Source organism: Anabas testudineus, chromosome 1, assembly GCF_900324465.2.
Source record: "Anabas testudineus chromosome 1, fAnaTes1.2, whole genome shotgun sequence".
Lineage (NCBI taxonomy): Eukaryota > Metazoa > Chordata > Actinopteri > Anabantiformes > Anabantidae > Anabas > Anabas testudineus.
This window is the reverse complement of record NC_046610.1, coordinates 24689072-24714864: the sequence shown is the minus strand read 5'-3', so window position 1 is coordinate 24714864 and position 25793 is coordinate 24689072. Positions and strand designations below refer to the sequence as shown.

Below are 25793 nucleotides of genomic sequence, written 5' to 3'. Positions count from 1 at the left end.
GTGCAACTCCTCTGTCCTCAGTTTCTCTCAAACCCTCTGTAATCTCACATGTGGGTTCATAAATATGATTTCTTTAACCACCTAACTTCACTGAAATCACTTTTAGTCCCTCTCTAAGCTACACAAAGTCTGCCTTTCTGAATACGTCAGGGAGATGAGTCAGAAAATAAGAACTCCAGCACTTGTCAAACCAATCAATCTTCATATTTTGGACCAACTGAGATCCAACAAACTGAATGCCAAGTGATGTATTTCACTAATCAGACAGTACAGCTGCCTCTTGTCTGATCACATACATTTCAAGGTAAAAATATGCTGAAACTGCACTGTATTTGCTGATTTGCCCAAGCGCTTTTAAGGATTTGGCCACTATGACAACATTTAGCATTGGTTACCTTTAATTCACAGGGTGTGATGGAAAATTTGTTCTGTTTTCCTCCTATTCTGTGTCATTTATACAGCTGTTTAATACTGCAAAACTGTCTGGTTTGATGCTGTTTGGTGATATTGAACATATGAGCAGCAAAGATCTCACTACTGACACAGAGGGCATGTAAAGCATTTTGCAATGAGCTGGTTCCTCTAATCTAAAATCTTCAAATATGGGTGTTGCAAAAAGTAGACGCTGCATTCGGCTTCTAAAAGAGTTTTGTGTTTTCTTTCTAGTGACAGTTAGCTGGGTGATTCATTTAAATTCTGGTTGAGGGGATGTGTATTTAAAACCAGTCAGCAGATTGGGCTGCTGCCAAACTCTCACACTTTCCACTGTCTTGTTCAGACCAAGTCTCTCTGTTGTAGGAGACATATCTAGTTAGGTCTTGGACACATGCTTACACTGTTCCCCGCACATGGTCAGTCCATGAATGATCTGTACCATCACTGTGCTTTACAAAACCATATCCACTTGAAGGAGCACACTCCTAACTTTTATTTATATCTATTGATTTCCCGTACACGGTAGGATAAGCCACTATACAACCCTAAAAGAAAAGGCAAATCAATTTTTCCTAAGTTTGCCCTGCCTTCCAATTCCTAATTACTCATATGTGCTCGGGTGTTTGTTGGTCTGAGAAAGAGTGGTAACACAAGCCAGTCCAGCCATGCTACACTATGATAATGAATACTGAGTATTGAGAGTTTTTGCACAGGTTTCACATGTATGGAAGAAACGGCTTCCATAAACAAAGTTAAACTAAATAGTGTCGGTTAGAGGCCCTGAATAAACCAGGAGCCTGGAGACAGGTGCATAACTGACAGAAAAGTTTGCATTACAAAGTTTCCCAGGAGAAGTGTGTTTTTTCAGACATAGACTCACATCTCTCTTTTACCATTAAAGCAATAATGATTTGACAAAACTGCTGGGTATTTGCCAAATACAAATTAAAAGCGTGCAGGAACATGTTTGTCTTTTTTATTTATAGAGTTACAAGAGAAAATGAAAAAGTCATTAACGGCATTATAAACCTAGGGGAGCTTGCTTTAATTAAGCAGCAACACTATTACACAATCATTTACGTTCACAGGGTTCAGTTTCTGTCAAGGATCTTGTGTTTGTGCTGTGGGAGCTAAACAGCTTAAATTATCCAAATTTGTTTAATGCAGTCCAATTATTTTGTTGCTTGGTGTGAGCTGAAGAGAGTCCAAGTTAGATGGAGTGAGATTTGAGTTTTTCCTGTCAGAGCTGACTCATGGCCACACAACAAGCTGCTCCCGGTAGATACTTGAGGCCAGTTGTTGTTGGCTGACTAGCGAGGATGTAAATGAGGTTGTTTACCATGTAGCGATGAAATATACGAAAGAACGGCTGAGTGGTGTTATGGGGGGGGGGGACATGTGCAGCATGTCAGTGTCAGTGAGTTTCAGGCACTTGTTGATGTGAGATTACCTCTGTAAGTACAACCATCATTACCAATACTGTCATCACTGGCAATAATATTCGTATTAGACAAAGATCCACTTGCTAGTTACTGTATGTCCAAGCTTCTCAAAGTCATGGTCTTCATTGGCAAATATGCCTGACTGAGGTGTCACTACTATCTGTAATTTCTGAAAGACATGGAGTGAGAAAGCACATGTGTATGTATGCATATGCATGTTTTAATGTACTGTATGGATGCAATACACAGCAATTATGTACTGTATGTGTATTGATCACATGTGGCAAAAACTACTTTGTTACTCTCTGTAGAGAGTGAAAATGACTCATCTGATTCCCTGCAAGTGCATTTTGTGGGTTGGTTTGTTTGTACATACAAGTTCATTCATGTGGGTTAAGTGCACTGTGCATTTACCACAACTATGTATTCTGTGTATTTGTGTGAGTGTATGTCAGTGCCCACTGTCCATGTTCACCTCTGCTCTGCTGGCGGTTGACAATACCCCCAAGAGTCCAGCGGCGGTCCAGCCTCTTCAGATGCGCCTTTCGTCTCTTAGTAACTGATGAATGTGGGGAGCAAAGAAAAAAAGAAACAAATGGAGTTAGTGTAAGAAGCAGAAATTAGCTAGGCAAAAGAGTAAAAAAAAAAGTTAGCAGCACAGAAAGCAGGTTATTGGCTGTGTACATTGTTTATGGAATGCCTTTCACTGTTTTCCCTTCATTCTTAGATTGAAAATATAGATAGTTCTGTGGTTTTCATTTTGGTTTTCAAGTCTTCACAGGTAAAACCCAAGGATAAAACCTTGTGGTGATTTGAAGCTATTTATTATCTGAACAATCAGTCTACATACCATCAAATAAAAAATGTCTTCAGCAAGCACAAGTGACTTGGCCCTGTAATGCCAATAGGTTTGGAAGGCACTGGACATACACTGTAAGCATTAAAGGTAGCTTACATGTATAATTAAGCCCAAAAACAACCCACACACTTAAAATAAATCTGCCATTCTCGTATGCAGAAATAGAAAGAATAAGGTTAAAAGAATTTTGGCAAGTACTAAAACATAGTTCTAAGCTACGTTATCCATTGATAATTGGCAAACCAAACAGCTGACATTACTATATTCTTCAGTGAAGACTTCAGGCAGCACTAATCATATTAATATAAACTGTTAATTAATGAGGTTCACATACATTATGTCAGTGGGACTCTAAATAATATGTGGCTGTTTGTGTGCTGAACTCTCAAACTTCTTCACTCCTTATTAGTTCACAGCCTATGATAAAGCAGCAGTCATAACACGATGAGTCATTTTCCTATCTTGTTGCATTCTCTGAGGCCACATGAAGAGCAAACTCATTAATGAGGGGAAGGATTGATGGAAACAACACTTGTCTTCTATCTGCCTTTCAACTGAGATAATCTAATTCCTTCTCTGTCAGTCTCTCCATCTTTTGTCTATCTTTCCCTCTGCTCGACATCCGCCCCCTTCCTTTGTGTGCTTCTGCTAGTTGTCATTTCCTCTTCATCCATCCCCACTGAGTACCACCCTCTACTCCTGGTGACCTCCTAATTGAAATATCAGCTAAGGGAAGGCACAAAGGAAAATGTTATTTCGAGGTAATTTCTGCAGGGCCAGGCTGCATCTGTCAGTTCTTCTCCAGTGAGCTGAGCTGTCAGAGGAATTAGGTTACAGACCATGCAGAGATAATGAGATGTAAGAGACATCAAGAGGCTGGGGGGAAGGAGAAGATCAGAAATAAGAAGTGACGATGTGTGCAAACACAAAGACTCCAGGTCTAATGGGGAAAAGGGGCTATTGGCAGAGGATGGAGGGTGGAGGAAATGAGTGTGTGTGTGTGTGTGTGTGTGTGTGTGTGTGATTTTAAGCTCTGGCACTTCCTGCAGGAATTGACTTGAGTTTATTGTTTAACAGTAAAGGAAGTGTGAAAACCAAATATGATAACAAAGGCCAATAACAAGACTAAAGTTATAATAAAGTGAAATTATCTAAGTTCATCTGAACAATCAAGACATGTAAATACATACATACAATTACAGCAAGTGACAACATCTATTAAGTCTGTGAATGTGTGTGATAGGACTAAAAAGGAGCAAGAAATGAATAAGAACCGCAAATAACAGTAACCATGACAGCTGTGCAGGAGCTGTCATTATTCTGTGTGTTTCTTTGTGTGTCTTTCAGGATATGTGCAGTTCAGTGCAGCATGGAAAGTAGAACATCTTAATGAAATACAGAACATGCTTCTTAGATAATCCAGTGGTTCTCATAATAAACAATTGCACCATCCTTGTTTCATTATCATACATTAAACTGCAGATAAATTGTGCATGTGTGTATCCTCAGGGTTTTGCAGGCATTTCTAAGCATGCATGTGTGTTTGCACTGTATGCTCTGTATTGGATGCCCTTGGTTGAAAAGGGGCTTAGGACAGAGTGATGAAATGCTCTATCCCAGCAGTCAGACTAAACATTAGGGAGGAAAGGGTCACAACAAAACAAGACTCCTGCAAGAGTTGCAGCCTCCCAAGAGACTTTAAAGGAATTTTCTGTGGTGCCAAAACACTGCAAACTACTTTGGCTGCAGTCTGGCACCATTTCATCATAGTGCTGCGACTGTGGTCTTCAAGGTTCCCAATGTGTGAAAGGAAGCATGTTCGTGAAAGTGACTGTGTGTGTGTGCTTATGTATATACATATATGCTTTTGTGTGTGCTTATGTATATCTGAGATACAAGCACGGGGGAAAAAAAAAACGCCCATGAAAAAACATCATTGAGAAATCATGGCCTGTTCCACCCAGACATTTTTCAAGTAATGACTTAGCCAGAATGAGATTTCCGTCTTTCTGTGTTTTATGAATCTAATAATGTTATGTCTGTGTCTGAGCTCACCTTCTCCAGTCCTGGAAGTGCCCAGATCCAAATCGTCTCTGGTTCCATTCTGGGAGTCCAGGTATGTGGCCGGTACCCAGCCCTGCTCCTCTGCTGTACTGACAAACCACCAACCTAGAGAAAGAGAGATAGACAAGACATAGAGATGAACATATCAGTACTGCTTCCAGTCTTTAAGACATGAAGGATAGCAGCGAGCATCATTTCAGCTCGGAAATGACACATCATCTGTCTGCTGTAGCACAATGTAATGTGACTACGAATGAGCCAGCACTGGTATTATAGCAGATTCAGCCTGTATATAACACTGTATGTCTAATATGTTGGACTCTCTGTATGAGTGTGACAGAGAGATCTGAGGCAGACTCGCGACGGATGGAGGTTTCACCTACTTGGAAAGCCCTCATCATTACTAAACCATACTCTGAAAGAAAAGAAAGACACTGGAGAGAGGAAAGAGTTTGAGCTTGTAGCGAATCATAGATTGCAAGTGGATTAAAAGAGTTTTAAGATTAATCCAATCTGCTAAGACTTAATTTTTCAAAACTGTGAATAAAGTACAAAGGTTTGTGCCAATCCATTTCATATAAACGTGGAAATATTTCACTGTGCTAAGTGATAAACCACATGATGTTACTAAAGGAAATACATTTCAACCAAAACTGTCAATGTCAGTGGCTTTGAAAAAAAGACAGAGGATCATCAGTAGCTTCAAGTTTATTTCTCTGGGTATCATGAACGCTTAGTCAAAATTCTAGGTCATTAAATCCAGTAGTTGCCAAGATATTTTAGTCTCAACCAAAGTGCTTCTTGGACAGTCTACATTTTCATATGCTACCTATCCTTTGTTAGTTTTTCCTCAAATCAGACTAATCTTTATGGAGCGGGAAAGCTTTCCAAGGCATCTAAAATCACAGTGTTGACAGGTATTTGAATTTAACTTTACTAACATCATCCACTGCCTGTCCAAGGCAGTAGAGAAGAGATGATGATTTGAGTACTACTGACTATGAGAAGTTTGTGGCCACATTTATGCTATTCTGTTCCAGTATTCACTGAACTGGCTTAAAACCAATCACAAAAACACGTCACTTTGGGAAGCAGTCAAAACCAAAAGAACCAGTAGACGAGTCATTTACACTGATTGCATTTTGACAACGGGCGTGTGTCATTGAGTGTTTACACTATTCAAACACCCAAGTGCTGCCTGTGTAACATTTGGGATCAGATCAGTAGTGCTGAAAAAGCTGAACATGCCACTTAAAATAGGGACGTGGCCTCATTAGTGACTGACAAACATTTGGTCTAAAGTGCTCTGGCTGGTATTAAGCCTATGTACAGTAAGTGTGACTGAGTGTTTAAATACACTACAAGAGAATGTGTAAAAAAAAAGATGGGTGGAGATTACTAAAATTACAACAGGTTTTTTTTGCCATAAATGAATCCAACAATTAGGTCATCACTGCTCTAGTGTACTCAGAGCCATGTGGCTCAGCTCTCTAATGTGGTCAGAGAAGCCTGGGTGAATCAACTCATCACGCCCTTTTTTATTAGTCGGCAAAGCACCAATCACATTAACACATATTATGAATGATGTGGAAAAAATGCCTTTAACATTGAGCTGTATCATAGGGAAAGTAACAGTAATGGCAAAAAGGGGAAGGTGTGTTTCTAAACTGAAAAGCTGCCACAGTACAAGTTTCGTATACAGCTGCATAGCCCCCAGATCAACTGAAATGTGACTGATACAAATGATGCACATTATGTTCAGATAACTGTACAGCTTTGTTATCAATTGCTCCTCATAGCTTCAAGTGTAATCATTTCAATAGGTAAATACATTTATGAATAAACAATTCTTGAAAAATATCTTTTGATTGCTGAAAAAAGACAAAAAGACAGCAATTGATAGAGCTAAAGTATAAAAGGGAATTTCCGGGTTGTGTGTTTGAGAAATAAGAAATTCCCATTCAAAACCACTGAGATTTCTAACATCAGAAATAGCAAAAAATGCAGCCAAATGCAAAATGGTCTAACACTGTTATTTATCTAACATTTAGGTTTGTAGCAGTCCTAAGTTTTTCTGATAAAAAATAAATTGCTCCTTACCTTTCTTAAACTTACTAAGGTTTCAGCTCGTAATAGCTTGTAGTGGTTGGTGATATGTCTTAGAATGTGAAATGAAAGCCTGAACAATGAAATGTATGCTTATTAGACTTAATCTCATTGAAGTGCTGATGCTAATGGAACAGAGGCTATCCAGTAGGGCAGGGCAATACTTCCAGTTAATCACAAAATCAAGATCAGTGATTCCTCTGATGGCTCTAGAGTAATGACAATAATGTAAGCTGTCATCATTTCCATAGAGACGCCTGCATGCGTGAGCTTTGGAAATCAACATGCTTGAGTAATGTGGACTGCAACAGTTGACGAAGACAAAACAATACCAAAGAAGGTAGTCATGTTGTCATGTTAGTGATATGGAAAAGTTGTGGTGTTAAGTAACAAACCCAATTCAATCTAGACGTGGCAGCTCTACAGACTTAATCCAGCACAAGGGACAAAAGCGTGCAGTGGAACGGTTGCATCTCTTTGAGATTCTGACACTAGCTTGTACCAGTTCCAAAACCACAGCTGCTCCTAGTGTTTTTCTTTACTATGTCTATAACAGCCTATTTAGTGGTGGTTTTCTTTTGTTAATACTCCACATACGGTCCTAGTTAATGGGGAGCAGCATGTATTTTGTTGGTTTGTTTTGTTTGGTTTTTTTGCCTTTGTCATCAATTGTCAACATACACCAGTGTTGTAAAATGTTAGATTTGATCCACCTCTGATGTTTTCATCCAGTGATTTTGATTAGTATAAAAAAAGTTCAGGCATGTCATTATTCAATTAGATACATTGTATGTTTGAAAAAAAGTATATAGAAGGGTTAGGGTTATTTTTTACCTTCTTTCTGATTGGTCCCTGAAGAAGGTGCAAGCTGAAATGTTGGGCTTTGATTTAACATGATGTTGCATGTCTGTGTGTGGTGATTCTTCTTCGATATATTGAGAGTTCTAGGGTTATGAGCCCCAGCACAAAACTGATGGGGTTTTATCTGATTCTTGCTGTTGTAGCTTAAACAGCCACACTACAGTAAACTGAATGTTCCTTCTAGAAAACTAGTGCCGAGCTTCATTTATGCTGGCGTACAACAACTTCTACACTAACAGGCATTAAAATATCCCTGGGTTGATACTTAACAGATCACAATAGAGCAGCTCGCCTGGCATTCTGCATCTGGCCTCATCCCTCCTTATACCCATATAAGCACAGTGAGGCCTGAGCCACCCTGACTTTGACAGCTTCTGTGTACCATACAAAAAAACCTTCTTCAAACACACACACATATGAACATGAAATACTGTCTCCTATGAGTTTCCCAGCAGCGGGACATATCTCACAGGGATGTGAGGATGATCGTCCTTTCTGTGCATGCTCAGTACCTGCTTGCTGACTGCTTTCTGACTTCTGCAGAGATGCTGCGGAGCAGTATTTCTTTAGAAGAGGTCTGCCCAGTTCATTAAAACTCATCAGGGTCAATAGAATTCTGTTTGGTGAAGGTAGGTTTCATATGGAAATGTACACTGCCTAGCCAATAAATAAGGGGCGACTGTGGATCAGGTGGTAGGGCAGTCAGCAGTTGTCTATGAACCCCAGGATGGGTAGTTCATATCCTGGCTCACCCTGATTCCTGGCCACATGTCAGGTGTCCCTGGACAAGACACTGAACCCCGAACCCTTGGTGCCTCATGGGGCAGCCTGTCCACAAAGAATTTCCACAAGGGGATTAATAAAGTATCAATTATTATTAAATAAAGTTGCATGCTCCATTTCTTGAACCGTGTTTACATGTAAACTGTTCAGGCAGCCGTTTAAGTTTCTTTAAGGCTTTCATTTATTTAATGCTATGCTGCAGTGGTCTGTTTAGCGAAGAATAGCTTAGTCCATATGAAACATATTAGGGCTTTCATAAAGTGATTCATTGCAACTTGTCGAAAGGCTAAGAAAGAATTGGAGCCACCTGTGCAAAAGTGAGTATGAGTTCTGAACAGAGACAAATACAGGAGTTCTTCCTCTGTTTAGCCCACCTTGCGGGCAGTGGAAAAACAGAATAATAAATCTCCTGCACTGATAGAGGGTGGAGGTGACTGTTTGCCATCAGCGGTAGTAAGTGTGAGCTCCCCAGCTGCTGCACATCTCATCTTAAATTCAGTAGCCAAATGTGATGGGAATTTGTGTTTATATAGACAGAGAAAGAAGGAGGATTCTAATAATAATTGTAATAGTTCACATGTAATAGAACCACAAGAGGACAAAAGAATAGTGTTGTAGACATGACAGCTACAATTACATTGTTAGAAGAATCCTAATGTGGGAGTTAAAAGGTCTGATGATTTGGAGTTGGACATGATCATACTCCACTGTGCATACAATTTTAATCAGGAATGATGTGATTTTATCCATTAGTGCTGGTTAAAATCACAGCTGCAGTTCCACAGCATCCCACACACATCCCATCGTACACACAGACAAGCTTTTCTATCTAACATCACAAATAGCAAATATCTCTCTGCACAAATCCAGGGGTTCTGCTTGGGGCAATGCAGGATTCCAGTCGGCGGCTTGCCCTCCCCATGGATGTGAACAAATCCAGTGTGTGGGTGAAAGTGAGTGTGCATGGGTTGGTGTTTGTGGGAGTGGGTGTAGTTTGGTGCATGGGTATAGGTAGGACCATTTATGTAGTGCACTTGTGGAGGGTTAGTGTGTAAGCGCTCGTGTTTGGGTTGATGATGTTTTTTTTTTCTATTTTGTATAATTTCTTTGCTGGTTGTAATCTGTTTAGCTAGGTGTATGTGTATTTTTCTTTGCCCCTCTTTGTCTTCCTCTCTCTCTTTTCTCTCTTTCCTCTTTTCACCTGTCAAATCCCAAGACTAGTACTAACTATATTAATACTGAACCATATTAAAATAAACAAAATTGTGCAGCCAAACAAGGCATTTGGTACTCCATGTTGTGTGTTATGCTGGTGGACAGGACACAGTAAAAAAATTAATAATATCACAGCTGCAGCACTGTCCACAATGAAGACACTGTAGAAGGTTCCCATTGGTGCCAGGATGAATGTTGCTCAAGTCTAAATGTGAGGAATTAAAAGCATGGATGGGTTTCTTCAGGCCAATGAATAATAAAAATGGGTTTAGTTCAGACAGACTGAAAAACTGGGTTTACCTTTAGTGTTGATTACAGCTTACATCAGAGCAAAAGATTATTTAAAGATTTTCAAATGTTTAAGGAAAAAAGAATTAATATAACTTAGCCAATGCCAACCTGGCTATAGATCTTTTTTGGTTTTCTGTCTCCTTAACACATATGCACAGAAATGTCAAGCAGACATGGTTTTGACAGGGCCCAATCCTCCTATAAATCCAGCTCTGGAAAAAGTAGGCACAGTGGGCAAGATAAATGAGGAACAGAAAGACTCCTTCTCCCCCTCAAATATACACATACACTCTACTGTCACAGCTGGTAAAATAGAGTGGAGACAAAAGGCAAGAAAAACAAAATGGAAATGATTGTGGGTATATGAGACTGAGACTACTTTTCTCTGCTGCTTTGTAGACCACTGTAGTTATAGCTGGTTGCCAGCATGGCAGCCCTGGGCCTGACAGAAGTGGGCCAGCCCTGGGCAGATTACAGTTTTTAAAGAATATCTGTCCTGTAGGAGGAGATCTGGCCCAGAGATTGGCAGCCAGATGGAAAAGAATTACTTAGTCAATTAAAGCAAAGCTTAACTTGGCTCAGCACATGCATAGAGTGATGCTTAAACTGCCAAGTGAAGTCCAGTAAGGGTGTGGTAGTCCCAAAGGGGTGAATATTGTATGGACAGTAACCGATTTGTTTACCTATACAAATACAGCTACAATTTACACCTTGTACAAACTACTTTGTATACTGTGGCATCCAATGTCATCAAAGCAAGCCAAAGTCTATTGTGGAAAGTTGCTCAAATTAAATTAACTATACTCACAAGTTAGTCATTTCAGAAGGTTAGAGAAGCTGTCAAATACAGTCCCTTCAGTTCTGAGAGGGCTGCCTTTACAAAGGAGAGGAGGATTCAGGTACTGTTCAATGAGCCAACGCTTTGTTTGATGCATACCTAATGTAATGTTCAGAGCAATATTAGCGGTTGAAAAAAATGCCCCTTCCTCCATCTTTTTGAGAAGACCATTCCCGTAGTACAGCGGGGGTGTAGAACATTAGTCAGCTATCAATATTTGTATTAAAAAATTAAGTCATATCTGTTTGAGGTTGTGTTTTCAACACAATGCTGCTCCTGGTAGGTATAGTAATATAGCCTGATTATTTGGATTGCATTTATATTACATTAGATAATTTGTCTGTCCTTCCAATGGTCAACATCAGTATTCCTCAGCAATTGCAAGCTAAACTATCACAAAATTATGTACAGACTCCTAGTACCAAGGGGATAAATGTTAATGATTTGACAATGACTTTTCATATAATGCAAATATTTAAATTAGCCCTTGCACTTGCAATGACTTTTACTGAGTACATCAACGCTTTGAGGATCAACCCTTTCCATTTTGGACAATGTGAGATTAGTTTCAAGACAAAATCTGCTCTCTTAGTCACACTAGCTGCCACAAGAAAACTAAACCTGTGGGATATAGTTAACTCTGCATGACATTTCAAACTTCAGGGTGCAAAAAACTGTTTCTTAGAATTCATAACAATACAGGTATACACATTTTGTGAAATACATGCACATAGTAAAACTAGAGTACGTATATACTGTAGCTCTTTGAGATGTATTGATGTTCAAATGTCAAAATGGATATCTTGCCTACTGTGTAGTCTAGTGCAGCTTCAGACAAAGTGCACCCTGTAAGGGACTGAAGTTGTGATCAAATATCAGTTCTCCACATAACTGCACATGTATGATGGAAAAACAAATCATGCTAGCCAAGTTGGTCGATGGGGTGGTTGGGTTTGGCAACAGCAGCAGCTGTGAAAATGAATCAGCACAGAAAAAGGACAACTAGAAGATGCCCAGGTAATGGCGTCCATACAGTACTGTAGAGCCACCTGTACATACAGTGTGACCAAAGAGTGGACCGTTGTTTTAACAGAGTTAAATTACATTACCTTGTGACTGGTGTTTAAATCCACTTAATGTGTGTATGACTGAGTCAAGCCCAGGGGTTTCTGAAACCTCCCAACCTCAACTTGTAAAATTGTATGGTGCTTGATAGGATAAGAACATGAGTGACCATTTACTTTTAGGTGTCCTTTTATTGTCCAGGTACTTGTTGAAGTGGATAATACACAAAACACGAACAGGAAAAAAAAAGGTTTAAAAAGGCTATTGTTTTTTTTTGTTTGTTTGTTTGTTTTTATCAGTTCTAAAGTGATTTACATGTTCTTGCTAGTTTGCCTAACATACCAGAACCAACCATTCTGGAGGATTTATGAGACACTCATAAACTAATGTCTAATATTCAGAGAGGTTAGGCAGCAACACCTGCTGTCTCCCACATTTATACACACACTCAACACAAAATTTGAATATGGAAAACAGTAGAGGGACTGTAATTGGCATTTCTTACCATGTCGAGCTCTAATTAGAGTTTCTAGCTACATCATGTCTTGGCAGGCAGTTATTGTCTGCTTTTTCACACAGGTCAAGCGGAGGTCACGGTGAACACACAGTGACTAGAAGAACATGATTATCAACATGCAGTTACAGCCCTGGGTTCCTTGGGAGGGATTTTGAGGAACAGGAATATATATACGAGGTTATCTGAAAAGTAAGGGTGATATAAGATGAGAGGCTAGAAAAGAGAGGAACAAAGTAACAGGGAGAAAGAGATTAAAGAGTGGTGTGGGGAAAGACAGAATGAGAGAAGACAAAGGGGGAGAGCCAGCAGATGTTTGGCTGTGGCTTCAAAGCCATAGTATTCCACACTAATTCTGCATCCAAAACCAACACCACATTCTTTTCTTTTACTTTCTCATTTTGGGATCACCACAACGGTCACCAGACTGCTTTGACGATGATGTCTGCTTGAAATGTGACACTCAGAGGTGACCCTTAAGGTGACTGTCTTTCTTGTTTTATCCTCCAAGATTGTAATTAGGAACAGATTTGCTGAAGACCTGCACGCACTGGAACACAGTGCTGCTTTTCAGGGCAACATATTGAATTGCCTTCTTATCTTTCTGCAGAGTAAGCAGAAGGAGAGATTCAAAGAATATGCTTAAAATAGCAGCACAACAATTGTTGCTGCCTAAAACCAGCTGTGAAATCCACCACATTATCTTCACTGCACCAGCTTCTTTTTTATGTGCAAACTGCAACACTTTCCTACCTAGTATTCCTCATCATTTAAAAAATTCTTATGATCTGTCGAGTAAACTAAAACACAATCTACAGCGTTAATGTTTGTATCGAAATTCTCATTATCCATGGCAATTTAAAAATTTGTCTTGTGCAAATTGACATGAAGCCTTTAAAGCAGTGAAGTTGGAGAAATAATTTCAAGCGTTAAGACTTCCAGAAGTAAATGTTACGTTTCCTTTCTGCATTGCCAGCACTTGTTGAATTGAATTGAAGTTTGAATTATCAGTGTGTAAGGTGAGCAATTCACAAATGTCTGGTGCTTTGACAAAAAAAGCCTATGCACATTAGACATCTATGAAGTAGGTCTGTGTCCATACCCAGCATCCCTGAGGGTTGTGGTGGTTGATGCTCAACAGTAATGTCTTACACCATTTGTACACTGCACAGTAGCAGCTCCACTCAAGTCTACTATCCTTGCTTTTAGATTTTTGTTGCAGATATAGTACCTCTTCCATACAGTTTATCATCATAACAATGCTGCATTAAATATCTGTGACATTATCTTCAACCCAACACACAGAACGAATGGAGAATATTCAACAGTTCATATGACAAGCTGACAGTGGTTACTCAAAGTCAATGCATTTGTAGTGACACTCTGGCCAATAAAAATACCCAATAAAAAAAGTAACCACTAGGTATTGTTACTTTTTATGGAAAAGTTAAATCACTCGAGGTCAGCAAACACTGAATTTTCAGGTGGTGTTAAAATAAATTTAATTTAATTAAAACCTAATATTCTTTTCTGTGCTACTAATGTGAGATGATGATAACCACTGCAAACTGCAAACTAATGCTACGGTGTATAACTCATGCTGTATATTTAACTTTTAAAAGTTGAATATACAGTATTTGAAAAAATAAGATAAATAGTATTGTATTTGACCACTTTTTTCCAATCTCAAAAAAAAAGAAACATGATATTTCTGGCAAGCATTTATGAAACACTGAGAACCTTGTGACTACGTTAAATATCAGAAGACTGACTTAAGCATTTTGAAATGGTTGTTTTTGAGAGTGTCTGCACGTTTTTTCAAACTTCTTCAGTATTATCTAAACGGTTGTTCAACATGAAAATGTACAGGGCAGTTTTGGGGACTTCAGGGACCTATTTTAAGGCCCAAAAGAGGCATAATATGGACACTTTAATGTGAATGCCAGATTTAGTTTTGTTATTCTGTACTTTTTTTCTGTTTATCTTTCAATTGAGAGTTAAGGGAAACTCCATCAGAAAGCTCCTCTTCACCAACTTTATGAGAAGTTTTTTTTCTGAAATATGCCGGTATTAAAATGACTTAAATTGCATTAATCTAACCTGACACAAAGCTTCCTGGACAGAGTAAACCCAGCTTTAAACTTAAATTTATTACTAATTTAATTGAATACACTATGTATCTCTTAGCTAAAACTGCATATATGAGTGGAGACCATGGGGGGGGGGTAAATAGCCCTGTTGGAAGTGAAAGAATATAGCAGAAGGTTGGGCTTTCAATAACCAGCACTGAATAAACATCAGTGTGGTCAGGCTGAAATGCTTGCATTGATCCTCCATGTTTTTCCATGCTTATTAAAACACTTTTTTAACCTGCATCCCTGAAGGTGGTTCTGTGTCCTTTTGACATCTCCTATCCTCAAATAGTTTAAGTTTAACTCTGAGAATGAAGTGGATGAATAGTTTATACTATTTTAGTGTCTGAGGGTACAGATAGCCAAAGTGGCTAAGCTAGGACATTGTGAGGATGATACAAGACCATATCCCAGCTCAAGACATACCATCCTGATTGATCCTGGCCGTCTATTTTATAGCCTGGAGTCAATGCTAATGCTTGCCTCAAAGCCCTGTGAGCACTGTCGAAAACATTCTTCTATTGTCCAAAACATCCTTTAAGGACTTACACTGAGTACACTGTGATTATGTGAGAGAGGTAAGAAAATATTACTTCTTTAATTCAACTGAAAATATACAGCTGAACAATAAAGAGGGCCAAGATATTTAGGGAAATGGCTTCTCCGGCTGGCACTGTGGCTTGGGCAGCACACTAATCCAAAATATCCTGTTTGCAGTTAAGCATCAAGGTCCTCCTGGCAAATCCATTAGTCTTGGCTGATAAAACAAGGGTATTTTTCCACTATATATTTCGCTCCTTTGTCACAGAGGCTACACAGTGTAAGGCTAGTCACTTAAACTTACTAGTCATTCTCTAAGATGGTATTAGAAAGTGAGAAGTAAAACAGCTATAGAATTGCTGCTTATGAAGCCAGGTGTTACATTTTAAGTAATAGCAGTAAATTACTTGGATTATTATTTGGATTTTAACTCAGTGTGAAGACAGAAAGATTGGAGGGTGATTCCAGAAGTCTTGAAAGAGACACTGTGACTACATGAACCTCTGCGCCACCAGGATGTCTTACCTACGTGCTGTTTACAACATCTAAAATCTTCAGATGTAAAGCTTGGAGGTCGAGGTATGCTCAGAAGTAACCAGATTAACATGTTCAAACGTATCAAAACTGTTTATAGCTGTTTCAAATGGTCAAAGCAGGGCCTGCTAGCACAGAGAGAAATGAGACACAATAAGCATGGGGTATAACAGCAATGACCTCTCCTCAAAGGCATCCATGGTGTCATACACACAAAATGCGACAAGAACTAATTATAGGAAGAATAGAAAAACAGACCATCAGATCAACAGGGCAATGTGTGAAAAAAACAGCCTTCTTATGGATTTGAAAGGAGGTGACCTGCCATTGCTGCTTAGAATGCGCCCACAAAACAGAACAGGTTGGTCTGGCAAATAGGTTGAACCAGGCTTAATTCTAGCTCCAATGCAATTTTCACTTCAGATTTTATTGTGTCACTGGTATCTGCCTTTTACCTTCATTCAGTTCTGGGGAGTAAAAAAGTTGTTGAACTCAGATCTACCACAATTCTGAAGTCTAACATCTGTGATGAGATCAGGTTTCAGAAACTGTTTGATCATCTGAAAAGCACTTCAACCATTCTGGAAATTGTACTTTATTCTTCAAAATGTTTTCTTATTTTGCATACCAAATGAAGGCAATGCTGAACTGACCAAACTCCACAAAAAGATAAATCTATATACCTTTAAAACTTGCATCTCATCCATCTGGTACTAATTGTATTGCTACCAACTCTACTAAAAGCTACAGTATCTCAGAATTCTCATCAAGCACCACTGCATCTAATACAGGTCTGTAGTTTTTTACACACAGATCTGTATTACTGTATACAGACCTTTCCTCTTAGTCTCTACACAGCACTCTCTCCTTAGTCTGGCATGCCATGTAATTTAACTGGTCACATATACAGATTCATTTTCTCCAGCTGGGACATCCCTCTCTCCAGAGACTCAATGGTTCCCATGTCCAAGGTGCTACCATGGGGATAAAACCAGGACAGTGGCCACAAGGCCTCTACTCCTCTCTCAGGGACGATTCCGGCCCATCCAATCCCAATCCCTTGATGCTTCATAAATCTTACTCTGCTATATTGCAATTCCTGTGAGGTACCTGTGCAACATCCAAACACACAGGGGAATAGCCATCCATGAAAACTCATTCACAGACTTTGATTTCTATAAGACCATAGGCTTCGTTGACAGAGTTAAATGAAACATCTGGGTCTAGATTTTCAGGGACAATAACTTCTCACAGAGGCACAAAAACAACATCCGACTCCAGAGTTGAACCCATAATTATATCAGGTCAAGCCTGCAGACACTTAAAAAAACTGGTTTAAATTTCTGTGTTGGAATAAATAACAGCTTATTATTGCATGAGACGTCTGTGCTCAATATGTGAAGTGGAAAAAAACATTTGAGGAAGAAAGCAGATAAACTATGAATTATAGCATTTCTTGGAAAGAACAAATATATTATGGTTAGTGCTATGTGTCTATTGACACATATTGTAGTGACCTAGATGTTAAAGTATATAAGCACATTTTGACACCTGTTCTGTGTATATTGAAAATGCCATAGATAATAAGCATGTAAAGACCAGGGGGCTGCAGTAAAGCCTTTAAAGCAGAAGAAGGGTTGTGGGATATTGAAAGAGCTCCTATTCGTTGTTGCATATCTGTGGCTCAGTGAATGACAACAGTACACACATCTAGATCTTGGGCAAGCATTCCTCTGAGTTCAGAAGTTGCTCATACTCCTGAAAATGCTTCAGTCAATGTTAAATGTTAACGTTCCAAATGGTGCTTTCAAATAGGTCTGGTGAACAGATGCTGTCAGGTCTGATATACAGAAATGGGCTCACCAAGGAAAACTACTGACACGCTAAGACACCCTTATGACTATTCATTAGACAAAACATTGAATGATGCATGCAATTAGGTCCACAGAGATTCTGCCACTAAGGGTTTCAAGAGAAAAATGTATTTCGCCTTAAGTCAAGAGTTAACAGAACACTTGAGATTTCAAAACCTCACAAACAAACTGAAAGGGGAGCCAGAAATTAAGACATCCACAACTTTAGAAAGAAACTGCATTATTCCAGTAAGAGTCTAAATGAAAGCCACATCAAAAAATCCCTCCCATGCAACTTCTTTGCTCTGTCAAAACCTCACTTAACAATTATGCTGTTTATGCTGACAGAGGACAAATGGGAAGTACACAAAATGTAAATCATGCAGGGAAGAAAAAATGATGAGCTGGTTCTTTGTAAAATTGACCCACTAACGCACGTAATCCCTCAAAGATGTGCACACAAAGATAACTGAAAGCCAATGAATTCACAAGTGTAATCAGTGTTTAGATAAGAGTGGAGAGAATGACAGGGACGCGTGTGTTTGTGCCAAGCTTTCTGCTGAGTTCTATTGAGTTGTGCAAGCTGCTGGCTGTCAGTCATTGTTTGCATGGAAAATGAGACCCAGCTTTGGATTGCTAAACACTGAATTTCCACAAGGGGGAATGACAAGGTGAAAAGGGAAGTGCTGCTTGATGATGTACAAACTATGACAATATGACGATATTGCCTTTGTAGTTTACTGGATACACACCACTTCATCCTCACAAATGTAACAAATAAACATTTAGCAACTTAGCAACAAAGTAACCAATCAAACATACTCACTTTTACCAAGCTAAAAAATTACCACTAAATTTAAGTGACATTCTAGTTTCAAAAGCCAGCACACACACACATTTTATTATGGCAGTCATTGTGAGGACACTTATTGACATAACACTAACCAAAACCTCATTTTAAACATAACCCTAAAACATAGTCTTAACCCCAAAATTGCTCTTTAAACATTCTTCTTATTGTGAGGACTGGCTAAAATGTCCTCACTTTGTTAAACTGTCCTCGCTCCAAAGGTTAAAAATGCATGCTTACAATGATAGCCATACAAGCACACGCACACATACATATACACACATACAGTGACAGTGCCAGCCAAACAGCACCTTCAGGTGTTGCCAAGCTCCAGCCAGGAGATCATAAGATTGAGAGAGGAGGGGAAAGACTGAAGGAGAGCAGAGAAGTGATAGGGAAGCTGGAGTGAGGGATTCTTGCGGGCTATGGGGGCTTAAAAAGGAGAAGGTAAAACCAAACAGTGGGTGAGAAAGAGGGGTGCTGAGTGAGTCTCTTTGGTAAAGAGCATTTATGCTACTAATGTGTGCTCAGAGAGATACAGATACAAACAGGAAGAATCAAATCAAATGTCAAGCAGATCTCAACATTGCTAACAAAGTTACACTAGTCTCACTTGTCAAGCTACTTTGTAATACAACATTTTGTTCAGTTTTCAATGTCTGTGTGCGGACCTCAACCCAGACATGCTTGGCACAAGAAAAACAAAGAAAAAGTATCCACTCACCGCTTTCGCTCTTTTCAATCACGTCCACAGTCTCTCCGGCCTTAAGGCTGATCTCCGAGTTCTCCTGCCTCTCGTAGTTGGCCACAGCCACATATTGCTCCAGCACCATGGGCTCTGAGCTGTCAATGCCTGTGGGGAAGAAACAGGCTGTCAGCCACCTGCCTGCAGTGGCACCCCGCGATCGCCCACTGCAACCAACCACACTGCCGTGCACCCGGTACACTGCCATCGGCCAACCCACGCTCCCTACAGCCGCAGTTCCTCCCTGTCCAATCAGAATGCAAGCTCACGACTTGGCTGCATAGTCCCAAACGTCTGGCCATATAGCTGAGTCGACCCTCGGCCCACACGGAAGGAATGAAGAGCATCGGAAGGAATCAAAACAAACGCACGGAAAGGTAGTAAAATGGTTGCAGGGACTGCATCTTACTCCTACAGAGGATCCATGACCTGAACTAAACTTTAAGATCCAATGAAAAAGACGGGGGGGAGAATCAGAGGAGCCGCTAACAGTTGCAGGGGAAGACTGGGGAGCAAATGAGTGGAAGAATGGTGAAGTTTCCCTGTGGAAAATCAACAGTGCGGTTGAGAGGAAAGGCCTCCCCTCAAATGCCGTTAGGAGCCAGCCGTTGGACAGGGAGTCGGGAGGGGGGGGAGGTGAACACACCAATCATGGTAGTCGGCACTGCTGGCCTTAAATAGAAACATATGAGTGGACTGGAGGAGAGAGAGAGAGAAACAAGGAAAGAGGTTTGGTCCATGTTTATGCGAAACAAAAGAAGAAAGCATTTCAATTGGGGTTAGGCCACTCTGTTTTCTCTCTCTCCTTCTCTCTGATGTTTAACCTTTTCGCCAACAGTGACTTCATTGACTTGAGTTCACGTGGTGCGCATCTGATCTGAGTTGCAGACACACTTATTTGCTTGTTTGGCCACAGCGAGATGACCCATGAAGATTCAGAGGGACTTTTTAGTAAATTATGCTTCATATCCTGTTGTGTTCTCAGAAAGTGAAGGCAGACAAGTAAGCCAAAAAAACATTGTAAAGAGACAAATATTTAGATCAGCAAAGGTAGAAAAAGCAAGTAACATGCAGTAGACAGGTGATAAAGAAAAACTTTGTGTTAGTTTCCTAATCACATACACAGAGATTATTTGGCAAAGAGACATAGAAGATGCTACAGTTCATGAAAAAGTTCGTGAAAAACACCACTATCCTTTATACATTAGAGGAAAAGGGAAACCACAGTGACACAATGGCTTCTAATGAGAAAAAAACACGTGCTCTGGCTAATTAACCTGCCTGAGAATAAAAGTATCAAACTTTGTCAGCAAAACTCACAGACTTTCCACTTGTGACTGTATCTGAGATAAAAAAAAAGTCTGTGCAGTCAGCATCTACTGTATGTCTTTGTCAGACCTTGAACATGAATTGCACTGTAGGAGCCAAGATGTGTATATGCTGTACTGTTCTTTGAAATCTAAGAGAAGATCTCCGTAACTTAGAACCAATCAGGACTAAGATTAAGTTGGCTGTTTGAGGGAATATAGATAAATACAGAAAAATAATACAGAATGCAATGATTTGCAAATCATTTAAAACCTGTATTTGATTAGAAATACTACAAAAGACATGATGTCAAATGTTTAAAAATAATCAAAATGAGTAAAGAAATTTAAATCATATGCACATCAATGCATTCTGTTTTTAATTAACAATGTACATGGTGCCCCGGCATTTTTCAGAGACAGATTTGCACATCTTGTAATGTGGTCTTGTAATTTTTTTATGAGAATCAAACAGGTTGTATGCCTAATAATACATTTAAGCAGCCCAGGGAAATAAAAAACAATGATAGACTATTAGCGTTATATTTAAAATGTAAGCAAGCAACTCTACATGTTGTTACACAAATAAAAAGGCGTTGAACATCAGGGAATGCTAGAGATCTTATTTCCCCATGAGGTGAGGCTGAGTATTTATCTTTGTGTTTCTTTACCATCCTCCCAGGAGGCAAAATAAAGACAAGTAAGATACTGCAGAGAATGTAAGCAGCCTAGGTGCAGGGAGCAATCAAAGTCAGCCGGAGGTAATAAAGCAGCACAGATCCAGCTATTTAAATGCTTTATGCTGTTTAAATGGCTGCCACGCCTTGTTGAGACATACCATAAATCCTAAAAACCTGTTCCATTCCATATTCCAGCACTTTTATTGTACAACATTTCTTGTTGGAATTAAGGGTGCAGGAGCTTCTCTCCAAGTTGTTCGTGCATTATACACAAGATATATAATCAACTGTTTTGTTCAACTGAAGTGTTCAGAGAGGAATTTGTCTTTGCCGTTGTTAACTAGTACTGACACACTGATAGTTCTAATGGAAGGAAACAATATATGCGTGTCTTTCCCCATGCCTCAATTACAGCTAAATGGCTCAAAAACACTGGCTAAATGTTAACCAGATGGGGAAATGTTGATTTATATTTGTGTCTATGCATGTTTATATATGCAGGAAAAGAATGTTCTTCACTGTTTTTGCTACAGTATAGAGACAATTTAGATTCTCTACTGATCATTCACTACATACTATTCACCTGAAGCTGAATGAGGCCATAGGCAGTAATTTAAACCATGTTGCAGAAAAAAGGAAAGAACCAGACATGACACCTCATTTCCGTCTAAGGCGCTTCACCACATGCAGACTGAAGGTCAGTTGTGCTGGCCAACAAGGTCTGCAGATGGATGGATAGACTGCAGAGAGGCTGAATCTAAGCAGATGGGTGGAAAGGTGGTGTAGGCTGATGACAGCGCATGCAAAACAGAAGTCAAGAGAAAGCTCAAGTGTGAAAAGAAATAAACTTAAAACCCTAAAGGGATGCAGCTGGCATGTTTCTGGCTCTCACAAGCACAGTAGTGCATGCATATTCAACACGTTGACATAGACAAACAAAGCTACCTGAGGCCTCTTTCCTCGGGCTGTCTGTAAAGCCGTACATCCACACTGCAGATGAAGAGAAGAAAGGAGAGAAGCAGAGAGATTATTTCGATTGACAGCATGCAGAAGCGACAGTATGGTAGAGCATACCTTTATCACACCTAATGAACACAAACTGCGAAGAGGCAGAACTCATGTGGGAATGATACACAAAGTGGTGACCTGTGTTTTTTCCCATACATAGATATGATTTGCTTCCTCCTTTAGACTGATGCTCACTCCACCCTTCCTGTGCTCCCATTTTCTCCATCAGTTCATATCTTTCTCCATTTTTCCCATAGCTCTTTCTTTAATTGTCTGAGATGACTGTCAGCCACATCTAATCCCCACCTGCCTTTCTTTAAAAACATCTCTGCACCCAGCCAGGAAATTAAACACTATGCATGCAGAGAAGACAGGGACAGAGGAAGCGATGAAAAGACATTTTGGGTGCAGGCTGAAATTCAGAGGTATGTTTAAAGGAGGTCATGATTTGAAGCAGGATCTGTCAGACCAAAGAATGTTTTAAAGTCTTAGTGGTGTCTTTTCCTGTAAGGAGGCCACATTGAGGCTGCTTGCACTGCTACTGAAAATAACCAGGAATGTCCTCTATAACAAAAAATGTTCTTCATCAAAGGTATGCTTGTATGAAAATGTATAAAAAGTATCCTGCAACTCTCTAGCTCATCAACTCCAAAAATGTTGCATGCACGTTCATGTACTGCAACCACATTTTCTATCTGCAGTATGTGGAATAATCAAGGTTGTGGCTTGGTGCTAAGACTAAGAGTCTCTAGTCGTGGTGGCTGTTCTGTCAGGCTATGCACGGGCAGTGTTTTGAAGTGCTAATTTAGCATGCTGACATGCTCATAATGACAATGGAATCATGCTGATATTTTTGCAGCATATTTAACTTAGTTTGGAAGAAAGATCCATCCTAGTGGTCCATGATTTGTGCCATTTGAAGACATGATGAGAACCGTGATCAGCTGTTGACACCAATTCAATTTTCATTTCAATTCAATTTTATTTATATAGCGTCAAATCACAACAAGTCATCTCAACTTTACAGTGTTTAAGGTTTAAGACCTCGTAAAATATAACTGTATGTATAGAAAATCTAACAATCCCACTTGGGCAAGCACTAGGCCACAGTGGAGAGGAAAAACTCCCTTTAACAGAAGAACCTCCAGCAGAACCAGACAGAGTGGGAGGCTATCTGCCTCGACCAGTTGGGTGAGTGGAAAGAAGGAAGAGAACAGAGGTTCCATAGTTTGAGGCTTGAACTAAGTAGAGGATCATGATTGTCAGTGGCAACTGGGCTTGCTTGATGTCAAGCTCTTGAAGATGTCACCTTCCAATTTCAGAACTGATGAAGCCTTCTGTATGTAAGGTCAACCCTCTTCAAGAACTTAAAGCAAGTCCAGTTATTACTGAAGAGCAATTTTTGGAATAACCTGGAATACCTGTCTTATTTTTAACATGAAAGGTATTTTCTAAATTGGTTTAAAGGGTTGATAGAAATGTTGCTTAGGTCTTCTCTTTATCCAATCTAGAAATCCTTTTTGTTTAAACTTTGTTTTGTTTTATTTTGCTTGTTTCTGGCTTAAAGGTGCTTGGATTACATGTGGATAATGTTTTATAGACCTTGTGACTTCAGGTTTCCATATCTCTAATTCTGGGTTTATTGCTTTAACTTAGTACAATTGGCCAATCTGAAAACAGGGCTGTGTCCTAAATAATCAACTTATCTTTTGAACTTTTGTTCCTGAGTAGCATGCTGTACTGGATCCTGGTGAGCTCTGCCCCTACTGCGAAGCCAACCATTCTTCTCTGTTGACTCACGTGAGATAATAAAAGCCAAATCCCCTCTTGTGCTTTTCTGGATTGATGTTTGCCCCATAGGGAGGGTCTGGGCTGGCCCCAGGTCAGCCAGGGTCAAACCCAGCTCACTAATGCTTTACAGTGATTATTACCCACCCAGCTGGTCTCAGTGTAGCACTCAACATTGCCACACTAGCACACCCTTGTTCCATAAATACATACATACATACACATGCTTAATTTCTTTTAGGTTTGGGTGATGTAGCCACAAACCAACAGACCCAATGGTGTATTCCCTGTCTCTTTGCTGCTGTGGGTATTTTTCCTAGAATTCTGACCCCATGTCTGCATTACCCAGCAATTAAAGGCCTGTAGGGATGATAATAATTGGGGCCTCCTAAGTCCTTCTTTCTACGTTTAGACTGGGCTCATTAGCCACCTATCTTGTTTTTCTATTGACTTAGTGGATGGTGGTCCAGTTCCTGTCCATCAACAAGCTTAGAGCTGTGACCTGAGGATAATAAGGATTCAAGTGTCGGGTGAGGGTGTTTACCATAATTAATTATTAATGTATGGTCTTTACCTAGCTTGGGAGATCTGCCTTTAACTAATAGGATGAACAGTGAATTGACTAAACCTTCTCACATGTGAATGTCAGCAATTCATTTTTACCATGTCCAGTCCGGCAATATAAAGAATGGCACACAAATACTAAATAACAAGGTTAAATGGTTTTATAAGGCTGATATGTTTACTGAAATAATTGATTGTAGTTGCACTCACTTGGCAGTTTCTCAGATACATGTAATGCAGTATAGTCTAACAGCAGCACAAACTACAGCACCTAAAATGACCGTAAAGGTAATAACATCTCTCTAAATCAATTTCAACAAAAAGGACTGTTGGATTAGACAGCATTAGTTTTAGCTTGTCAGTAATAAGCTTGTAATAAGCAGACTGAGTTTGCACTGGCATTGGTGTATGCAATATGTCAGCTAATAAGGGCCAACAAGAACCTGCGGTACCAAAACTCCAAACTAGGCTTGGGGTGACTTATCAATATTACACATTACTCATGTTTCTTGGTTTCAGTTAGAAATGAAATTTGTATCAAAACTGTTGGTGTTATGGTGTTATAAAAAACAAATCTAATTTGTGATAGATTATGATTACAACTCTAGCACCAACTATATCACTGATTTCTGAGATTTTTAATTAATCCTAAAAGGGACATGGATATCTATAACAAATTACATTTTTATTCAATAAAAACACAGGCAGAGCAGCAACACCGTCATACCTAAAGCTACACTGTTACCCTGGCTAAAAAATATACACAACAAAGAACACCCATATTAAGAACAGTGAAAATGTGTGGAACCTGCAACTTGGTGGAGTTATTGGAACATATAACCATATTAAAGGAGTGCCCTTATAGTCTTAGTGTCACCTGAAAGTAACAGCAGCCAATAACAAATAACAGTTTACCAGAATTGATCTGGCAAGTGAAAAAGTGAAGCGGCTGAGTGTCACCAACACTTACAATGTCAAACCACAGGGAAACTAGTATTGATGCAATGTTTAGCGAGGTGACAAGAGAAAACAGAGATAAAGCAATTTATCTCCTACTGTGACATAAACATTTATAATGACAAATGAAATTTGTGTGCAAACAGATATGTACACACACAAACTGCTCTCATCCACTTGAAAAAAACAACAACACACATACACGCTAAAACCACCTCCCTCCTCCCACTAAATATGACTAGCCATTTCAACTTCAATGTAAAATCTTATCCACTGTGCCACTTAAACAAGCCAATGTTTGTCTCAACCCCAGCGGCCTGAAAAACTCTAACAGCACCCTCCTCCGTTTCCCTTTTGAATCT

General features: G+C 39.6%; 1 protein-coding gene across 4 annotated transcripts in view; it reads right to left on the bottom strand.

Moving 5' to 3' along the window:
• The window catches only part of sh3pxd2aa (SH3 and PX domains 2Aa), an 83517-nt gene that overhangs the window by 8940 nt on the left and 48784 nt on the right, over positions 1-25793 (bottom strand). For 2 of the 4 annotated variants that reach the window (XM_026360802.1, XM_026360804.1), the window contains 4 exons: positions 22060-22104; positions 19107-19235; positions 4792-4905; positions 2353-2436 (listed from right to left, as the gene is read on the bottom strand). In XM_026360802.1, the coding sequence (XP_026216587.1) occupies positions 2353-2436; positions 4792-4905; positions 19107-19235; positions 22060-22104 (372 nt within the window). The remainder of the gene's footprint in view (positions 1-2352; positions 2437-4791; positions 4906-19106; positions 19236-22059; positions 22105-25793) is intronic. The other 2 variants (XM_026360803.1, XM_026360805.1) reach the window with 1 other exon arrangement.